The sequence below is a fragment of the Equus quagga genome, chromosome 1 (genome assembly GCF_021613505.1).
Source record: "Equus quagga isolate Etosha38 chromosome 1, UCLA_HA_Equagga_1.0, whole genome shotgun sequence".
NCBI classification, from domain to species: Eukaryota; Metazoa; Chordata; class Mammalia; order Perissodactyla; family Equidae; genus Equus; species Equus quagga.
The window spans coordinates 100,634,608-100,657,205 of NC_060267.1; the positions used below are offsets into that span (position 1 = coordinate 100,634,608).

Consider the following 22,598-nt stretch of genomic DNA (forward strand, 5'->3'; position numbering starts at 1 on the left):
CCAATGAGAAATGTTGCAGCTCGGCCAATGATAAGCCGTTGCTGCCCTGAACTGTTACCTTCTTCCAATGGACTTTCAATTAGAAAAACCCTGCCCCTCCCCCTTTTTCTCTATAAAAGCAGTTCCCTGGCTTTGTTTTCCAGACTTGCCTATGGTTCCCCATAGCATGTACATCCCGGATTGCAATTCCTATGGCTATTCCCCAATAAACTCATTTTGAGGGTAAAATGACAGGAAAATTTTCTTTCTAAGTTGACATATATGGTGTCAGAAAAGTGGGATCCAAAGAAGGTGACCCCCGAGAGATGGGGCCCCCAGAGTCAAGTGAGGCGCCCGCACCGAGCCCTTCGTTCTCATCACTTGTGTGAGCTGCTGCCTGCTTTCAGCTTGGTGAGTCTCCTCTTGGATTTTGAGCTCCCCTCGCTTTGTGTTCTGAGCTCTCAGACTTTATCCAGGATCAAGAAAGGGTTTGTCCTCTCAGGGGAGGGACTTTGTCCTCCTGTTCAAGGCTCTGTCCTTGGGTTTAAGGCATCATCCTTGGTGAGTGCTCAGTCATTTTCTGAAGGTAACACAGTTCCTCCTGGGGTTCAGGCTTGCTGAAAATCCAAGAGTTTTGGTTTAGTTTTTAGATTCCTTTTGGAGTCTGGGCTGGGAATCCAGCAACTTTCTTTGGTTTTTAGATTCCTAAAATCTAAATTTGGTTTTTAGATTTTAGATGTGGTTTTTAGATCAAGGTTAGCACTCTAGCAACTTTCTTGGATTTTCAGAGGAAATTTCAGAAATTGGATCCTAGTCATCTAAGTGTTCTGAGGGAAACCCTCTTTCAGGGACCCTGGCTGCGTTTATGTTTAAGAACTATGGGCTGGGGCCAGACCGGTGGCACAGTAGTTCAGTTCACACACTCTGCTTCAGCAGCCCAGGGTTCGTGGGTTTGTATCTGGGGTGTGGACCTGCACACCACTCATCAAGCCATGCTGTGGCAGCATCCCACGTACAAAACAGAGGAAGACTGGTACAGATGCTAGCTCAGTGACAATCTTCCTCACCAAAAACCCCCACCAAAACACGTGCATTTTTAACTAAATGGGCCAAACAAACCACAGGAAGTCCAGAATTGCAATCGCCATTATGGAGAACTTTTGATCTCCCCAGACTAGCTTTTCTTAAAACCAAATTGGAAGACTGAAGCTCTAACATTAAGCAGAATGAATGGTATATCTACTTTCCTTGGTACCTGGAGGCTTCTGGATGCACACAAAGCTCTAAAATCATGCCACTACAAGACACCTTGTCTAAATTAGCCAAAACAACTGGAAGACAAAGAAAAAACAAACTGGCTTCTGAAGCCTCGTGTTCCCCTCCCCCTTCTTCTTTGTCTCAGGCACCCTCTTGTCTTCCCAGACCCGTCTGTCTCTGGCTCCACCCCCGGCAGCCTTCCTGCGCTCAGGCTCCGCCCCCGGACCATCCTCCTATCTTCCCCTCTGGGAAAACCGGCCCCTCTGAAATCAGACACTCTGAAGATTCAAATGCTAAACCCCTAATTACTAATTCTAAGTTAACTGGAACAAATCAACAACCAGAAGGAAACATTTAAATAGCAATTACCCTAAACTTTCAATAAAAGACAAAATGACTCCAAAAAACAGCTCTACCAGGATCCTTACAGCATGCAAATAAAAATCTTTAGTAAAAGACTTTTGACCAGCTGAACAGCTAACCTTAACTAAGTCCATCTACCAGAAATACAATTTGGATCCAACCATTCTTTTGAGTTTCATACCTGAGACATGGCTAAACTTTTTAAATGAAAGCTATGAGACCGTGTCTGTGCCTGTCTATATGTTACGGACGTCTATGTGTGTATGTTTATGTGTGTATGTTATGGAGATGTGATATTTTTCTACCTCTGTATGGTGTTGCCAAAACAAATGTGTAAAAAAGCTCTATTTAATTGACTTGAAATTAAGTGCTTATAAGTTGTTTTCTTAAATCTGAGAAATACAATAGAAACTAACTCAAATGCTTTTCAAGTTTACGTGATCTAGGATTAATCTTTAGTAAATGAAAGCTAGTTGAAGGTTGTTGGTGTAAATAAAAAACCGGTATGTCTTCAGAGTTTTTAGTGTTGGACATAAGGCAAATGTGCAGCTTTTTTCTCTGCCTGAGTTTACTGGTCAAGTAGGCGCATGCTGTCCCTGTTATAAAATTTGTTGGTAAGAAAGTAACGTAAGGGGCCGCCCCGTGGCCGAGTGGTTAAGTTCGAGCGCTCTGCTTCAGCAGCCTAGGGTTTCGCCAGTTCGGATCCTGGGCGTGGACACAGCACTGCTCATCAGGCCACGCTGAGGCGGCGTCCCACATGCCACAACTAGAAAGACCCACGACTAAAATATGAAACTATGTACTGGGGGGATTTGGGGAGAAAAAGCAGAATAAAAAAAAGAAGACGATTGGCAACAGTTGTTAGCTCAGCTGCCAATCTAAAAAAAAAACAAGAATAATATTCCTATAAAAAAAAGTAACAAGATTTAACTTAAGATGATGGTTGGATTATTTAATTTAATCCAAGCATGATTGTTAAAAGCAAGTAATTAAAATAAATGTAAATAAGATCAAAGTTTATGCCAAGTTAAACTACATAATAGATAGTCGTTGAATATCTAAATCACCTTTCAAACAAGACAAAATACCAAAACATTAATTACTGAACATAGATTTATCTACTTTTGGCTTCCTATTGCTAAGAAACTAAAGATAAATTTGGGTCTGTTGGTAACCATGTCTTGTGCCACACTGAAAGATCACGCTATTCAAAAGGGCATATACTCCTAGAAATTATGAAATGTATTTATAAATCTGCCAGTCCACAGTTGTTTACTTAGTTTTCACTAGGATTTGGGGATTCCAAGGGTTAAGAATTCTAATCTATGCAAGAAAAGCTACTAGAAACAAAAAGGGAAGCACCTCTGAATGCAAGGAAAGCAGAATGTGTGTTTCAGTAAAAGAAGGAACGAGGGATGGAAATGTATTCTGTTGAGGAAAAGAAAGGAATTTTGTCCTAAAGAGAGACTGCTTAATCCAGAATGGGAAAGAAGAAAAATAGGACAAATCTAAGTGTAAAAAGCAAGTTGTAGAAGGTTGGGGAAAGGAATCTCAGGAAAAGAATTTTATGAGCAGTCAGGACTGGCTAAGATTGGAATGAGTAAATTTTAATATCAAAATAAGCCAATGCAAACTTAAAATATGGCTTTCTTTTGTGTTAAAAGGACAAAGTTTTCTTGGGTTTTTGGGCTGCTGATGAAACAAATGGTAAAATCTTCTTTGCCTTTAAGCGATATGCCTAGAAAACAGAGATTTTATATTTTATCAAAATAATTTCCTGCGTTTTCTTTTTCTTTATCAGATCTTTCATTACTTAGGAAAACCGAGACTTCTTAGTATTGAAGGAGTTAAGTTTTGCTTACAACTGTGTAACATTTTCTATTTGCCTTTGAAACCTGTTATTGTTACTTTAGTCAAATAGATGCTTAAGGATTATTTCGTAATGATCTGTGATATTTGGTCAACTGTCCAAATCTCTTAATATTTTTGACAAACTTCCCCAAATATTCAAATCCTAAATGATGTTTTTTCAACCTGGATGTAACTTTGGGATTTTCCAGAGAGGACCTGGGACATCTCAAAAGATTTATTAGCTCTTCTTATAAAAAGAGAAATATTACACTAATTAGTCTTATTTGGTATGTGAAATTACATGAGCAGCATGATCGAATAAGCAATAATAAACCTTTTAGGTTATATTGTATGGGTGAGTGTTACTAGCAAGTGTTTTAGAAATTGTATAAAATTTTTAAAAATATGATATAGCCTAATATAATGTTATTACCTGTAATTCTAATTACTATTAAAATATATGTTGCAAAAATACCCAAATTTTCTTGTCAATTGTATTTACCCGTCGCCTTTTCTAAAAACAGTCTTTTGTCAGTTACAGACAGCTGTTGTTTTACTGTGATGCTTTTACACGTTTCATTTTCAAAAAGATTCATTAAAGTGACTCTGACAAGTACTCTGGAATATAGGTTTTGGTAACTTTAAGATCATAACACTGAGCTGGGTGGGAATTTCTGGAACTTAAGCGGAGGACTGATTGCTCTAATGTTTTGTTTTCCAAATGTCAAGGACCCGTTTTTCTCCTCTCCTTTAAGCTCTCTATGACTTACAGCAATTTGGTAAAGTGTATCTTTGCAAGAAGGGTTGAAACATTTATCTTTTTCTCTCTGCCTGATCCCCTCAGGATTTGGTAACTCATAAGTATTCTTTTCATGACAGTGTATGTATTTGCATGCCTTCAGTGAAGGTCTGTTCTCCTTGTAATGGGACGCAGTTGGAAATACTGGCTAGATTATTCTAGATAAGCTTTTATCTAAAATGTCATATTCAAGAAAGATGTGCATAGACTAAAAAATGACCAGACAGCTTTTAGGGACTGCTTTGAAAAATCAGCCTAGTACCTTGCTTACAAGTTCCAGCAAAGCAATCTTGAAAAAGCTTATATGATCAATCACTAGTCTTGCTACATTTATATAAATAATCAGGCCAAGCCAAATACAAACAAATTAGTTTTACTATGATTATCTTTATTTTTTAGACTGGAGGTTATTGTGGAGAGAGAAATTATGCTCACACCTTTGTAGGTATTAGATTCTAGCCCTATTGTCTTTAAGGTGTTGTTATACCTGTAAGCTGGGCTGGACCCTAAATTCTTCTAGTCTCCTTAAATGTCTGGCTGTGATACTCCAAACTGACATTTCCACTTTTACTGCCCTTGAAATTTCCTTAGGAGGGACTACACCAGGCCCTCCTCTCTACCCAGATGGCAGCCAAACTTCAGGGACTCGAGCCTTGGGTGCACATCTCACAGCTGAAGAAGGCTCAGCTGACATCTGGTCCTGAACAAACACTGGGGACCTCAAATCAAACTGACCAGGAAGAGAAGCAGCCGACGTCTGAGGCAGACAGCTTTCCCAGGACGAGTGGACCAGGCCTAAATACCCTTTTCCACTGTTGTTTCTTTATTTTCTCCCTCTCTTCTGTGGAAGGACAATGCCCTTGCTGACGTTTCCCAATCCCTTCCAAAAGGGGGAACCTCTCTGATTGCTGGATTTGCCGTCAGAAACCTCAGTGTGTCTTAAGACAGTAATGACCCTTAGTTCTCCCTGTAAGTAATTTCACTGTGATTCCAGATGCTGTTGATTGTATAAATTGCTCTGCTGGCCCATTTTACTGACTCAGGGTGGTAAGCCCACCTAAACTCATTTATTGCTTTAATTTAACCTAGCCTTGGGAGGAGAAAACAAGATCTTCTGAATATTTGTATGAAAAATTCTGTGCAGCCACCAGTGTAACCCAGGCCATCTGTAAATTTCTTGATATACCCAGGCAACCTCTCAGCATGTAACAAAATAGTATCTGAGCCTTGGTTACACAAAGCTAACACCTCTATGCTGATGAACGAGTCTACAGATGATGTCACTGATGTGGGAGCCTTGTGTGCACCCCCTGATTACCTCTTCATCTGTGGAGGTTTCAGTAATGGCCTTTATGCCTGGGCAAATCATTGCCTTGACAGCTGGGGAACAGAAGGACAGCGTGCCCTTGCTGTATCCACTGTCCTGTTTTTGCTGCATGAGCAAACAGAGACCTCTCATTGTCTCTCCCATTGAATCTGCTCTCCTATGTTGAGTGCATAAATATTTACAAATGTTATATCCTTTTGTTGGATTGACCCCTTTATCGTTATGCAATGCCCTTATTTGTCTATTACAGTCTTTGTTTTAAAGTCTGTTTTGTCTGATATAAGCATAGCTACCTCAGCTTTCTTTTGCTTTCCATTTGCATGGAATAGCTTTTTCCATCCATTCACTTTCGGTTTGTATGTGTCCTTATGTCTGAAGTGAGTCTCTTGTAGGCAGCATATAGATGGGTCTTGTTTTTTTAATCCATTCAGCCACTCTATGTCTTTTGATTGGAGTATTTAGTCCATTTACATTTAAAGTAATTGTCAATAGGTATGTACTTATTGCCATTTTGTTAATTAATTGTTTTCTGGCTGTTTTGTAGTTCCTCTGATCCTTTCTTCTTCCCTTACTCTCTTCCTTTGTGGCTTGATGTCTTTCTTTAGTGGTATGCTTACATTCCATTCTCATTATTTTTTTGTGTGTCTACTATAGGTTTTTGATATATATGTATCAGATATAGGGTTATATATATATATATATATAGGGTATCTTGAGGTTTACATATAACAAGTTCTATTTATAACAATGTATTTTAAATTGATAACAACTTGAGTTTGAATACCTTCTAAAGCTCTGCATTTTTCCTCTCCTCCCTCCACGTTTTATATTTTTGATGTCGCATTTTACATCTTTTTATCTTGTGGATCCCTTGACTAGTTATTGTAGTTTTTGTTATTTTTACTACGTTTGTCTTTTAACCTTCATTCCAATTGCTGTAGCACTATTTGTTGAAAACACTATTTTTCTTTATGGAATTGCTTTTGCATCTTTATCAAAAATCAGTTGATTAGAATTGTATGGATCTATTTCTGGGTTCTCTGTTCTGTTCCACTGATCTATGTGTCTACCCCTTCACCAGTAACATACAGTCTTGATTACTGTAGCTATATAATCAGAGTCAGGAAGAGTCATTCCTTCCACATTATTCTTCTTTTTCAAAATTGTCTTAGCTAGACTAGTTCCTTTGCCTTTTCATTTAAATTTTACAATAAGCTGTCTATATCTACAAAACGTCTTGCTAGGATGTAGACAGGAATTGTGCAACCTTATGTATCATTTTAGAGAGAACGGATATGGCTACGTTAAAGTCTTCCAATCCATGAATATGGTGTAGATCTTTGATTTCTTTCAGCCATGTTCTGTAGTTTTCAGCATACAAGTCCTGCACATGTTTTGGTAGATTTATATCAAAGTATTTTATTTTTTGAGTGATTTTAAATGGTACTGTATTTTTAATTTCAGTTTCCAAGTGTTCATTGCTTGTATATAGAAATACAATTGATTTTTCTATGTTGGTCCTGCAGCCTTGCTAAGATCACTTATAGGTTTTAGGAGGTTTTTTGGTTTGTTCATTTGTTTTTGGTAAATTCCTTGGGATTTTCTACATAGACCATCATGTCATCTGCAAATAGAGTTTAATTTCTTCCTTTCCAATCTGTATGTCTTTATTTTCTTAATGTGCTGGCTAGGACTTGTAGAACTATTTTGTATATGAGTAGTGACATCCTTGCCTTGTTTCTGATCTTTGGTGGAAGACATTCTTAGTCTTTCCCCATTACATATGATGTTAAATGTAGGTATTTCTGTAGATGTCCAGTATCAATTTGAGGAAGTTCCACTCTATTTCTAATTTGCTGAGAGTTTCCTAATTTCCTGGCTCACATAATTCACAGAAATCAATTCCAGGTAGATTAAAAACCTATTTGAAATAATTACAGACTCACGATAAATTGCAAAAATAATATAGAGAGGTTTCTATGTACCCAATACCCAGTTTCCCCCAATGGTGACATCTGAGATAACTAAAGTGAATTGTTGATGGTACAATTAACTAGACCACAATTATCTGGTTTTACTCAGACTTCACCAGAAAAATCTATTTTTGAAAAGCAAAATTATAAAGGTTATAGATGATAATACAGGAGAACATAGTCATGACTTCAGAATAAAGAAAGATTTCTTGAACAAGATGGAAGGACAAAGAATAAAGGAGAAGGATGATAGATTTGGCTACCTTAAAATTATTAACTTCTGTTCATCCAAAGACACCATAAAAATTGTGAAAGACAAGCCACAAACTGAGAAAAAATTATTTGCAACATGTGGCGCTAGTATCCTGAATATATAAAAATGCCTGTGAATCAATAAGAAAACAATAAAAACATCCCAGTGGAAGGATGGGCAAAAGAATTGAACAGGTACTTCACAAAAGAGGAGAGCCTGTGACCAAACACGCAGACCCGCCAGCAGGATGTGTGGGCTATGTGTAGACGTCACCCGGTTCAATGAGGTGTGGGAACAGTGTGAGCCACACATGTCTGGGGGTGGGGGCACACAGCAGGCTGTGTTTAGAGACTCCGCCTGGCTGGTGCTGCCAGCATGTGAAGTGTGAGTGCAGGGCAGGGGCTGGGGAGGGGGCAGCGGGACACAAGCAGGACGAGGCTGGTTGCAGTGTTTTCACTGCCAACCTTCCTTCCAAGGGCCCTTGTTTTGAAAGGTTTATCTACCATTTGGCATTTATTAGTAATACATTCCTTTTGTTTGTGTGTTTTTAAACAAGCAAAAAACAAAATGCTCTGCCAGACAGAGCAAAGCCACACAGTGTCCCCGAGCCGGCAGAGCAGTGGTAAGGCCCTGCCCTGTGGCCTCCTCTTGCAGAATCACCGAGTCAGAGCATGGGAGGTACAAGGTGCTCTACAGCTCCCAGCTGCTGTTCCGACGCCGCCTCTACGCAGACCTGGAGACCGTCCTGTACCACGTGCACCTCTTCAAGCCGCTGTCGCTGCTCATGAAGCAGGCGTCACTCTACATCCGCAACACCGTGCCGCAGACGGCCGTCCAGGCCCTGACCAGGTGTGGGCCCTGGGCCTGCTGCGGGGAGGGGAGTGGGCTGCCTGCCCTCGTGGCGGCCATGGGGGGTGGCACAGTGGCCCTTTGAGGTGCGCTTTTTATTATTCCTTATGCCCGAAGAGCCCGGGTCAGGAGTGAAGGCCGGTGCCGAGGGGCCCCGAGTCCGTGTCATTCCCACTGTTCCACATGCTCTCCCACGACAGTTGCAGAAACATACCGGTGAAAGGACAGTTTTACTCAAGCACATGTCACATGAATCTGTCTGCTCCTCTTGGGAATGTCCCAGAACAGGCTGAGGAGTGAGGCACCAGTTAGAACCCATTTTCCCAGTGAGCCATGGGGACACAATGAGGACTGGGACCACCAGATCCACCAGGCCAACAACAGCTTTCTCTCCCAACCAAATGTTACTTTTCTGTGTGCCTCCCACCTAGTCCCCTATTCCACCCTCCCTCCCTCTTCCTCAGAAAGCCATTCTCCAAAGATCTGGATCTTTCTCTTCCTACACACCTTCACCTGTGCTGTTCCTTCTGCTCCAACGCTGGTGACCTGCCAGGCTGGTCACCCACCCTGGGAAGCTGGGTGGAGCGCTGCTCATGCTTGCCCGAGGGTCTCCTCCAGTGTGTATGGAACAGCCACTGCCCTGTGCCTGCTCTGGGAGGAGGGCCGAGAGAGGCAGACCCAGTTTAGAAGCGGAGGCTGACAAAGAATAGCGCAGTGGGGTGCCCCGGGACCGTGGGCAGTCGGTGCCGCGCTCAGTGCAGCAGTGAAGGACAGTGACTGGTACTTTGAGGAGGTGAGGAAAGGCTGACCTGGAGAAGGAAGGAGCAGACATTCATCAGGTGGACAGTTCACTCACTGCCGGTCTGGGGCAGGAGGTGCAGACCACCTCTACACTTGTAGAGCCAGCAACAGGTGCGGCCAAGAGCTGCTCCCCGCGTCCCCCCCCCCCCCCCCCCACACACACACCAGCACATCCTTGTTGAATGTACTAGTAGAGGAGAGGGGGAGGCAGGAGAGGGAGGGAGCAGGCTGGGGACACGGGAAGGAGAACTCAGGGCTGAGAGCCTCTCCTTTTAGTCCCACCCTCCGGCGGCAGCTGTGCCCAAAGAACCGGGCAGGTGTAGATTGGGCAACCCCCAAACAGTGCCCAAAGCTGCAGGTCAGGACAGGGCACAGCAGGAGGCTCGTGCTGGGGAGGCGCTGGAGCATTTGGGTGTCCAGATCCTCAGTGGTCAGTCGAGGAGGCTGGACCCTGTCCTGCCTGGTGAGTGACAGGAAGTAGCTGGGGACCTCTCTTAGGGAAAGGGAAGAAAACTGCTATTTATGAAGTGCTCACTGCATCCTAGGTAGCTACATCCATCATGGCTTTATTCCTTTCTGGAAGGTCAGGAAACAGAAGCTCACAAAGGCCAAGTGGTGGGGCAGGGAGCTCAGCTAGGGAGAGGCGGAGCGCACCAACCTCAGGCATCACCTCACCGGGACCTTGGAAACAGCTGAGACAGCAAGCTGCAAACAATGGTTCCCATAGTATTGTCGAGAGCGTCAGAGTGACTCAAGTGCCCGCGGCTGGCTGGGCCTTAGGAGACGGCAATGAGAAGGAGTCCTGGGGCCCTTGAGCTTTGCTAAGATAAGAGGCTATGTGTTAGTGCCCACCTCCTGGGGCAGGAGGCTCTGAGATTAACACCGCTGACAGCCAGCTTGTTGGGGCTGCTCCTTGGTGGGGCATGGGTAGGTGAGAGGCATGGAATAAGGCCACAGTTACAGGGAAATGATCAGAGCAGAAAGTGGGAAGCTTTTAATTCTAGGGGCTGGGTGGAGAGAGGGAAGGAGGCATTCTCCTTTGTAGGCTCATTGGACTGGAATCAGAGCTCCTCATGTAGGACCTGGGACCAGCTAATCAACCTCTCGGGGTTTCCATTTCCTCTTGTAAAATGGGGGTGGTTTGACCTACCTTGCAAGGCAGGTGGGGCTGAGCAGCCGGCCATTCTGTGTTCCAGGATCCACTGGATCTGCTTTTACAGCACCAGGCTCAGGGAGGTGATCACAAGAGACCTGCTGCCCTCCTCCGCCATGATCAAAGACTTGAGCCAAGAGTTTGGGTTGCCCCTTTCACAAGAAGATCTCAGAGATGGGAAACTGTTCGCTGTGCCACCTCATCCTGCCCCCAATCTCGAGGACTTACGAAGTCGGAATTCCACCTTCACTGATGAGATCCATGCCCACCAGGAGAAGTACCTGCAGTGGCGGAATGCCATGATGCTGAAGAAAAGCCAGAAGCACAGCCTGATCCAGGTGGGCAATCTCTCTCCCGGGGTCGGGGGTCCCAGGCCTTCACCCCACCTGGGCTGTCCAGTCACCTGCCAGGAGATACAGGGCAGATGGCCAATTCCTGAGCCGGGAATCTGCCTCTGGCCATTATCTGCTCTCACTCCCAGCCCCAGTGTACCTCGTCCTTCCTGAAAGGTGAAAAAGACCGCTCTTAGGTTTATCACCTTTACCTTGGCCACAGAGTTCATCTTAGAGAAAGAACTGTTGCGTGTGTGTGTGTGTATATGTAACATCTTGCTTAAGCTGCTAAGGGCATGGATATTGAGATGCCCAAGCAACACTGGCGATGAACTAATCTGCATGAGAAAATGGGAGTAGAAAGGAAGGGAAGAGGAGATTGCGGAGCTGGTGAGGTGACAGAGGGCTGGGTGCTATGTGCCCTGGGCCAAGGAGCCCCTCAGCCCATACCACCCAAAAAGACTTAAAAACACTGACATCCACGGCATGACTGGCAGTCGTTCACCCGTGGTCCGTCTGGGTGAAGCCCCTCCCTCAACCCTAATCTCTAGTAGAAAGTGTCTCACAAGTTTGTAAGCTTTCTATGTGTACACACTGTATGAAAACCAGTGAGGAGGCTGCCATTAGTATTCAAGTTTTTAGTTTTTTCAAAAGAACAGGTTCTTGGATTTATTTATAAATCTGCTTTTTCTGTTTTTCTAATGCATTAACTTCAGCTTTTATGTTTTATGATATTTGAAAACATATTTCTCTCCTTTCTAGCTTGTTGAGTTGGTGATTTCATTTATTTTTATTCTTTAAATTTTTTTCCCAGTTTTATTGAGATATAATTGGCATGTATCACTGTACAAGTTTAACGTGTACAGCATAATGGTTTGACTTACATATGTTGTGAAACGATTACCACAATTAGTTTAGTTAGCATCCGTCATCTCATATAGATACAAGAAAAAGAAAAAGGAAAAAATACTTTCCTTATAAAAACTCTTAGGGTTTACTCTCTTAACTTTTCTATACATCACACAGCAGTGTTAACTATGGTCCTCATACATCACATCCCCAGGACTTATTGATCTTATAACTGGAAGTTTGTGCCTTTTGACTACCTTCCTCCAGTCTCCATTCCTCCACCCCTGGCCTCTGGTAACCATAAATCTGATCTCTTTTTCTGAGATTAGGGTTTGTTTGTTTGTTTTCAGATTCCACATATACACAGTATTTGTCTTTCTCTGTCTGACTTGTCTCACTCAGCGTAATGCCCTCAAGGTTGATCCATGATGTCACAAATGGCAGAATTTCCCCCTTTTTTTATGGCTGAGTCATACACGCATACCTCGGAGATATTGTGGGTTCAGTCCCAGGTCCCCACAATAAAGCAAATATCCCAATACAGTGGGTGCATGGATTTTTTTGTTTCCCAGTGCATATAAAAGTTATGTTTACACTATATAGTAGTCTATTGAGTGTGTAATAGCATTGTGTCTAAAATAACAACGTACACACCCTAATTAAAAAATGCTTTATTGCTAAAAAATGCTAACCATCATCTGAGCCTTCAATGAGTCATAATCTTTTTGCTGGTGGAGAGTCTTGTAGAAAACACAGTATCTGTGAAGCACAGTAAAGAGAAGTGCGATAAAATGAGGTAAGCCTGTGTTCCATTGTGCATGTTCATGTTATATATGTGCACACACCACATTTCTTTATCCACTCATTGATTGATGGACACGTAGGTTGTTCCCATGTCCTGGCTATTGTGAATAACGCTGCCGTGAACCTGGGGGTACAGACATCTTTTTGAGTTAGTAGTTTTGTTTCTTTTGGATATATTCCCAGAAGTGGAGTTGCTGGATCATATGGTATGTCTATTTTTAATTTTTTAAGAATCCTCTGTACTGTTTTCCATAGTGGCTATACCAATTTACATTCTCACCAACGGTGCACAAGGGGTTCCTTTTCTCCACATCCTTGCCAGCATTTAACTCTTATCTTTTTGATGATGGCCATTCTAAAAGGAATGAGGTGATGTCTCATTGTGGGTTTGATTTGTATTTCCCTAATGACTAGTGATGTTGAGCATCTTTACGTGTACCTCTTGGCCATTCATATATCTTCTTTGGAAAAATATCTATTCAGGTTTCTGCCCATTTTAAAATTGGATCATTTGGGATTTTTTGCTACTGAATTGTGTGAGTTCTTTATATATTTTGGATATTAACCCCTTGTTAGATAAACAGTTTGCAATTTTTTTTCCCATTCTGTAGGCTATCTTTTCACTTTGTTGATGTTTCTAAGAATTTTCCATTTCTTCTAGGTTGTCCAGTTTGTTGGTCTATAGTTTTGTTCATAAAACCCTCTTATGAGCCTTTGTATTTCTGCGACATGAGTTGTAATGTCTCCTTTTCATTTATACATCTTTTGATTTGGGTCCTCTTTTTTTTCCCTTGGTTAGTCTAGCTAAAAGTTTGTCAATTTTGTATATCTTTTCAAAGAACCAGCTCTTACTTTGGTTAATCTTTTCTATTGTTTTCCTATTCTCTATATTTCATTTATTTCTGCTCTAATCTTTATTCTTTCCTTCCTTGACTAACTTTGGGCTCAGTTTGTTCTTTTTCTAGTTCCTTAAGGCATAGAGTTAGGCATAATTATTTATTTGGGATCTTTCTTACTTCTTAATATAGGTGTTTATTGCTATGAACGTCCCTCTTAGAGCTGCTTTTGCTGTGTCCCATAAGTTTTGGTGTCTTGTGTTTCCATTTTCATTTGTCTCAAGAGATTCTTTTTAATTTCCCTTTTAATTTCTTCTTTGATCCATTGGTTGTTCAGGAGGGTGTTAATTTCCATATGTTTATGAGTTTTCCAGTTTTCCTCCTGTTATTGATTTGTAGTTTTATAGCATTGTGGCCAGAAAAGGTACTTGTTATGATTTCAGTCTTTTTGAATTTGCTAAGACTTGTTCTGTGGCCTAACATATGGTCTATCCTAGAAAATGTTCCGTGTGCACTTGAAGAATATGCATTCTGCTGTTGTCAGACAGAATGTTCTGTATGTGTCTATTAGGTCCATTTGGTTTATAACGTTGTTCAAATTTACTCATTCTTTATTGATTTTCTGTCTGGATGATTTATCCATTGTTGAGAGTGGGTATTAATGTCTCTAACTATTATCGTATTGCTGTTTATTTCTCCTTTTAGCTCTGTTTTTGCTTTATGTATTTAGGTGCTCTGATGTCAGGTGCATAAATATTTATAATTGTGATTTTTCTTTTTTTTGGCTGAGGAAGATTCACCCTGAGCAAACGTCTGTTGCCAATATTCCTCTTTTTTTCCTTTTTTATGTGAGCCACTGCTACAGTGTGGCCACTAACAGACAAGTGGTACAGGTCTGCACCTGGGAATCAAACCCAGGCCTCCAAAGTGGAACATGCCAAACTTAACCACTAGGCCACCAGGCTGGCCCTTATTCTATCTTCTTGATGTCTTGACCCTTTATCGTTATACAATGACCCTCTTTGTCTCCTTTTACCATTTTTCTTTTTATTTATTATTTTTTCCTCCCTTACACAGTTCCCCTACCCCCTATCCTCCACCTCTGGAAACCACCAATGAACTTGGTTTTTTTGTTTGTGTGTTTGTTTTTTACATTCCACATATAAGTGAGATCATACACTATTTATCTTTCTCTGTCTGACTGATTTCACTTAGCATAATGCCCTCAAGGTCCATCCATCTTGTTGCAAACGGCAAGATTTCATTCTTTTTTATGGCTGAATAGTATTCCATTGTATATATATGAACCATTTTTTCTTTATCCATTCATCCATTGATGGACATGTAGGTTATTTCCATAACTTAGCTATTGTAAATATGTTGCAATGAACACATGAATGCATATATCTTTTTGAATTAGTGTTTTCATTTTCTTTGGGTAAATACCCAGAAGTGGAATTGCTGGATCATATGGTAGTTCTATTTTTAATTTTTTTCAAATCTTCCTTACTGTTTTCCGTAGTGGATGTGCTGATTTACATTCCCACTAACAGCACACAAATGTTCCCTTTTCTTCACATTTGCCACCACTTGTTATTTCTTGTCTTTTTGATAATAGCCATTCTACCAGGTGTGAGGGGATATCTCATTGTGGTTTTGATTTGCATTTCCCTAATGACTAGTGATGGTGAGCATATTTTCATGTACCTGTTGGCCACTGTATGTCTTCTTTGGAATAATGTCTACTCATATCCTTTGCCCATATTTTAATTGGATTGTTTGTATTTTTGCCATTGAGTTATATGAGTTCTTTATATATTTTTTATATTAACCCCTTATCAGATAAATGATTTGCAAATATTTTCTCCCACTCAGTAGGTTGCCTTTTCATTATGTTGATGATTTCCTTTGCTGTGCAGAAGCTTTTTAGTTTAATGTAGTCCCACTTATTTATTTTTGCTTTTGCTACCTTTGCTTTTGGTGTCAGATCCAAAAAAATCATTGCCAAGATCGATGGTCAAAGAGGCTACCACCTATGTTTTCTTCTAAGAGTTTTATGGTTTCAGGTCTTAAATTCAAGTCCTTAATCCATTTTGAGTTAGCTTTTATTTACAGTCATAAGATAGTGGTCCAGTTTCATACTTCTGTGCGTGCCTGTCCCGTTTACCCAGCACCATTTATTGAAGAGACTGCCCTTTCCCCACTGTATATTCTTGGTTCCTTTGTCATAAACTAATTGACCAAATATGCATGAATTTATTTCTGAGCTCTCTATTCTGTTCCATTGTTCTATGTGTCTGTTTTTATGCCAATACCATACTGTTTTGATTACAATAGCTTTGTAATATAGTTTGAAATCAGAGAGCACAATGCCTCCAGCTTTGTTCTTCTTTCTCAAGATTGCTTTGGCTATTCGGGGTCTTTTGTGATTTCATACAAATTTTATGATTGCTTGTTCTATTTTTGTGAAAAATGCCATTGGAATTTTGATAGCAATTGTATTGAATCAGTAGATTGCTTTGGGTACTATAGACATTTTAACAATATTTAATTTTTCCAATCCAGGAGCACAGAATGTCTCTTCATTTATTTGTATCTTCTTCAATTTCTTTTATCAATGTCGTAGTTTCAGCATACAGGTCTTTCAACTCCTTGGTTAAATTTACTCCTAGGTATTTTATTGTTTTTGATGTAATTGTAAATGGGATTGTTTGCTTAATTTCTCTTTCTGATTGCTCATTATTAATGTATAGAAACACAACAGATTTCTGTATATTGATTTTGTTTGCAAAACAGCTTTACTGAATTCATTTATTAGTTCTGAAAGTTTTTTGGTGGAGTCTTTAGGGAGGGTTTTCTATATACAACATCATGTCATCTGCAAATGGTGACAGTTTTACTTCTTCCTTTCCAATTTGTATGCCTTTATATCTTTTTCTTGCCTGATTGCTCTGGCTAGTACTTTCAATAGTTGAATAAAAGTGGTGAGAGTGGATATCTTTGTCTTGTTCCTGATCTTAGAGGAAAAGCTTTCATCTTTTCTTGAGTATGTTAGTTGTGGGCTTCTTATGTATGGCCTTTATTATGTTGAGGTACGTTTCCTCTATACACATTTTGTTGAGAGTTTTTATCATAAATGGATGTTGAATTTTGTCAAATGCTTTTCTGCATCTATTGAGATGATCATATGATTTTCATACTTCATTTTGTTAATGTAGTGTATCACACTGATTGATTTGCGGATGTTGAACCATCCCTGCATCCCTGGAATAAATCCCACTGGATCATGGTGTATGATCCTTTTAATGTATTGTTGAATTCGGTTTGCTAATATTTTGTTGACGATTTTTGCATCTATGTTCATCAGGGATATTGGCTGGTAACTTTTCTTGTAGTGTTCTTGTCTGGTTTTCGTATCAGGGTACTGCTGGTCTCATAACATGAGTTAGGCAGCATTTCCTCCTCTTCTATTTTTTGGAAGAGTTTGAAAAGGATTGGTATTAGTCCTTTTTCAAATGTTTGGTAGAATTCAAGAGTGAAGCCATCTTGTCCTGGCTTTGTTTGTTCAGAAATTTTTGATTACTGATCCAATCTCCTTACTAGTAGTCAGTCTATTCAGATTTTTAATTTTTTCGTGATTCGGTCTTGGCAGGTGGTTTGTTTCTAGGAATTTATTCATTTCTTCTAGGCTGTCCAATTTGTTGGGGTATAATTGTTCATAGTATTCTCTTATGATCCTTTGTATTTCTGTGGTTTCACTTGTAAGGTCTCCTGTTTCATTCTGATTTTATTTATTCAAGCTCTCTTTTTTTCTTGGTTAGTCTAGCTAAAGGTTTGTCAATTTTGTTTATCTTTTCAAAGAACCAGCTGTTAGTTTTATTGATCTTTTCTATTATCTTTTTAGTCTCTATTTTATTTATTTCCACTCTGCTCTTTATTTCCTTTCTTCTGCTAACTTTGGGCTTCATTTATTCTTCTTATTCAAGTTCCTTGAGGTGTACATTTGGTTGCGTATATGAGATTTTTGTTTTTTCTTGAGGGTAGGCATTTATGACTACAAACTTTCCTCTTAGAACTGCTTCTCCTGAATCCCATAAGTTTTGGTATATTGTATTTCAATTTTCATATGCCTCAAGGTATTTTTGATTTCTCTTTTGATATCTTTATTGACCCTTTGGTTCTTCAGTAGCATGTTGTTTAATTTCCACATATTTGTGAATTTTTCAGTTTTTTTCTGTAATTGATTTCTAGTTTCATACCATTGTGGTCAGGAAAGTTGCTTGATATGATTTCAATCTTCTTAAATTTATTAAGACTTTTCTGTGGCCTAACAGGATCCATCCTGGAGAATGTTCCATGTGCACTTCAGAAGAATGTGTATTCCGGTATATTTGGATGGGATGTTGTGTATACATCTGTTCAGTCCATCTGCTCTAATGTGTCATTTCAGGCTGATGTTTCCTTCTTGATTTTCTGTCTGGATGATTGATGTAAATGGGGTATAAAAGTCCCCTACTATTATTGTATTTCTGTCTATTTCTTCCTTTAGGTCTGTTAATATTTGCTTTATGTATTTAGCTGCTCTTATGTTGGGTACATAAATATTTACAAATGTCATATCCTCTTGCTGGATTTGTCCCCTTATCAATATGTAATACCCTTCTTATTTCTATTTCTAGTTTAAAGTCTATTTTGTCTGATATAAGCATAGCTCCTCCTGCTTTTTTTTGGTTACCATTTGCTTGAAATATCCCCCCCCCCTTTTTTTTTTGCTGAGGAAGATTCACCCTAGGCTAAAATCTGTTGCCAATCTTCCTCTTTTTTTTTCCTGAGGAAGATTTGCCCTGAGCTAACATCTGTACCAATCTTGCTCTATTTTGTACGTGGGTTGCTGCCACAGCATGGCCACCAATGGGTGGTGTAGGTCCACACCCAGGAACTGAACCCAGGCCGCTGAAGTGAAGCGTGCTGAACTTAACCACTAGGCCACAGGGCCAGCCCCCTTGAAATACCTTTTTCCCTCCCTTCACTCTCAGTCTATGTGTGTCTTTTAGGCTAAAGTGAGTCTCTTGTCAGCAGCATACAGTTGGATCTTGTTTTTAATCCATTCAGCCATTGTCTGTCTTTGGATTGGAAAATTCAATCTATCTACCTTTAAAGTAATTATTGGTAAGTAAGGACTTACTGTTGCCATTTTGTTAACTGTCTTCTGATTTTGTCACAGATCCATTGTTCCTTGTTTCTTATCCTGCTGTCTTTTTTTGTGTTTTGATATCTTTTGCCATCAGTAGCTTTTACTTCTTTATCATTTTATTTTGTGTAATTACTACAGGTTTCCCCCTTGTAGTTACTACGAGGCTTATAGAAAATATCTTAAAATTGTAACAGCATATTTTAAACTAATAACAACTTAACTTCAGTGGAATTCCTAAGCTTTACACTTTTACTTCTCCTCTTCCTCACATTTCAGGTTTTTGAAGTTACAATTTACATACTTTTCATATTGTGTAACTAATAACAGATTATTGTAGCTAGGGTTATTTTTATTATGTTTGCTTTTAACTTTTAAAGTGGAATTTTAAGTGAATTACACACCACCATTACCATATTGCAGAATCTAACTTTGACTATATATTTCTCATTACCAGTTTTATGCTACATTCTTACGTTTTTATGATGTTAATTATCATCCTTTTATTTCCACTCAAAGAACTCCATTTAGTATTTCTTGTAAGGCAGGTCTAGTAGTGATAAATTCCCCAGCTTTTGTTTGTTCAGGAAAGTCTTCATCCCTCCTTCACTTCTGAAGGACAGCTTTGCTGAGAATCGTATTCCTGGTTTACAGTCTTTTTCTTTCAATATTTTGAATATGTCATCCCATTCTCTCCTGGCTTGAAAAGTTTCTGTTGATAAATTTGCCTACAGTCTTATGGCGGTTCCCTTGTATTTAACTTCCCTCTCTTCTCTGCTTTCAAAATTCTTTTTTTGCCTTTGACATTTGACAATTTAAGTATAATATGTCTTGGTGCAGCCCTATTTGGGTGCCTTTGAGCCTCTTGAATCTGGATGTCTATTTTTCTCCTCAGGTTTGGGAAGTTTTCAGCCATTATTGCTTTAAGAATACTTTCTGTTCCTTTGTCTTTCTCTTTTCCTTCTGGAATTCCCATATTGCAAATAATATTTCTTTTCATTGTGTCCATAAGTCCCATAGGCTTTCTTCAGTCTTTTTTATTCTTTTTTCTTTTTGCTCCTCTGGCTGCATAATTTCAAACGTCTTGTCTTCCAGGTTGCTGATTCTTTCTGCTACATGGTTGAATATGTTTTTGAAGCTCTTTATTGAATTATTCAGTTCAGTTATTCTATTTGTTTGGATTTTCTGATAGTTTCTATGTGTTTTTTGAACTTCTCATTTTGTTCAAGCATTATTTTCCTAATTTAGTTGTCATTATGTTTTTGTAATTCACTAAACTTCTTTAATAGGATTATTCCGAATTCTTTATCTGACAGTTCATAGATCTCCATTTCTTTAGGGTCCGTTATTGGAGCTTCATTAGTTTCTTTGGTGGTGTCGTATTTACCAGTTTTTCATGGTCCTTGATTCCTTACATTGGTTTCTGTGCGTTTGAGTAAGTGGTCTCCTCTTCCAGACTTTACAGGTTCACTTTGGTATAGACAGTTCTTCGCTAGTCAGTTTGGGTTTCTGGATGTGTCTGCTGGCAATGTACTTGGGCAGGCGGGGCCTGCTATTATGGTCTACTTTGGGGCAAGGCAATTTTTCAGTTCTGAGGTCAGGGTAGGGGGTTTGCCACTGGCCAAGAACAGCTGGATAGGGCTGCTGGCTTGGTTTGCTGCCCAAGTGAGGCTACGGGGTGGGCTCTGCAGTTACCTGGATCAGGCTCTGGTCAGGCTTACTAGATGGTCAGGACTGGGCACTATACTCAGCAGTAGGTGGAGCTACGAATTAGCTTCCCTGGCCTGGTGGGGCAGCAGGACGGGACCCATGGCTCTTTGTTTGGGGACCTGAATCAGGCAAGAGTGTGTAGTGAATATCTTGGTCAGGTGAGGCCATCAGTTTTGCTCTGCAGACAGGGAAGCCATGGGCTGTGCTTTCTGTTCAAGTACTACTGTAAACAGGGCTGTTGGATGGGCTAGACAGCTTCCCGTGTGCTCTGGTAATGTTCCCTGGTTGAATGGGCTGAAGGCTGTATTCAGAAATGAGTGGGTCTGTGAGTTAGTTTCCCTTCCCATGTGCAGTAGGAGAAGCAGCTCTAAGTCCAGTAAGGTTCGTTGTGGTCTTGACTCAAGCCAACCCATGCCCAAGGTGCCCGGTCAAGCAGGGCCACTGGTGTTGCTCAGGGGTGATCAGCTCTGCCCACCCACCTCTCAGCTCAAGTGTTGCTGGGTTATGCAGCAGCTTCCAGGTGTTCTTGCCAGCCCTTCTGTCAGATGGGTCCAGGAGCTTTGCTTTGCCGTAGGTTGCTTTGCAGGCTCAGCTCTCCTGCCTGAGTGGGACTGGCAGGGCCTACTTCAGACAACTCCCAAATTTTCCCTAACAGGCTTTCTGGTGAGGAGGCGCCAGGAGCTACACTAAGCATTGGGTAAGGCTATGAATTAACTCCCCTGCCTGGGCATAGCAGGAGAACCCTCCACCCCCTGTACTAGCTTTTCCCTGAGGGCGCTAAGCTCTGCCTGCCCACCTGCCTCTCACCTTGAGCACTGCTGGGTTATGCAGCTTCCGGGTGTTCTTGCCAGCCCTTCCTGTCAGATGAGGCTGGGGGCTGTGCTCTGCAGGTGGTAGGGCTATGACTTAGCGCCTTTGCCTGGGCATGGGCAGACCAGGCTCCAGAGCTGGCAGAACTTCTAGTTCGAGGTCCTGAATCAGGCAGACCTATACCCTGCTAAGTTCCCCAGTCAGACTGTGCCACTGACTTGGTTCCACAGATGAGCACAGGCGATGTCTGGGATTACTACTTGGGCTCTGGGGGCAGGAGCTCCGTCTGCCAAGACCTGAGCACTGGCTGTTGGAAGCCCCTCCCCCTTCTCCATCACAGTCAGATTCCCAGTGGTTGAGCCCTTCAGATTCCCCTGTGATCCCTGTGCGGTGAGACCAGAGTAGGGGCTCACACAAAGTGACCCACAATGCTAGATGTCACCCCTGGGCTTTCTTTTCCCACTGGAGGATCCATAGATTCAGGGGCGATCCCTCAGCTGTGTGCTGCACCAGCCTGGGGGAGGGGCAGTGCAGTGAGCATGCAGCCATTCCTCTTACCTTTCTTTTTTTTTTTTCCCTAAAGATTGGCACCTGAGCTTACATCCGTTGCCAATCTTCTCTTCTTCTTCTTTCTTTTTCTTTTTCTTCTTCTCCTTCTTCTTCTCCTCCTCCTCAAAGCGCCCCAGTACATAGTTGTATATTCCAGTTGCAGATCCTTGTGGCTCTGCTCTGAGGGACGCCGCCTCAGCATGGCCTGATGAGCGGTGCCAGGTCCACATTCAGGATCTGAACCGGTGAAACCCTGGGCTGCCAAAGTGGAGTGAGTGAACTTACCCACTCGGCCTGGGCCGGCCCCTCCTCTTACCTTTCTAATGCAATCTGTCCTGGTCTCTGCAATTCAGGGTCTCTGCGATTCAGCTTCACCACTGGGTTCTAGGCTTCTCTCAGTGGCGTCTTGTGCATGAATAGTTGCTGTTCTTCTTGTAAGGGGAAGCAAAGTCAGGAATGACCATATCACAATCTTAGTGACATCCTCTCTATTCTTTCTTGTTTAGTAATACATGTATTTAAGGGTATGAATTTTCCTCTGTATACATCCTTGGCTAGATTCTGTATAGTGTTGTATGTACTGTTTGTTATGGTCATTTGCCTTAACTTTCTTATAAATTACAAAACAAGACCTAAGTATATGCCTATAAAAAAGTCAAACAACGTTGAGAGTATTAGCAGTCTTCTCTTTCCCACCTTCTTAATGCACTTACATATGTTCACACATGTACATACATAAGTACATGAATAACATCATATTCTTTTATGGATTGATACCATTTTGTTAATGCCATTTAACAAGGGGTCTTGAACCTTTTACAATAATATGGCTGTACAGAATTTTATATATTAGTACAATTTAATATCCCCTTATCTCCTATATTTTGTTAAAATCACTTGTAAATATTGTTC

The 22,598-nt window shown here is 40.9% G+C and overlaps 1 protein-coding gene across 4 annotated transcripts in view; it reads left to right on the forward strand.

Moving 5' to 3' along the window:
• The window catches only part of CFAP92 (cilia and flagella associated protein 92 (putative)), a 114,709-nt gene that overhangs the window by 62,853 nt on the left and 29,258 nt on the right, over window positions 1-22,598 (forward strand). For all 4 annotated transcript variants that reach the window (XM_046683178.1, XM_046683169.1, XM_046683187.1 and 1 more), the window contains 2 exons: window positions 8,457-8,651; window positions 10,649-10,943. In XM_046683178.1, coding sequence (XP_046539134.1) covers window positions 8,457-8,651; window positions 10,649-10,943 — 490 coding nt within the window. The remainder of the gene's footprint in view (window positions 1-8,456; window positions 8,652-10,648; window positions 10,944-22,598) is intronic.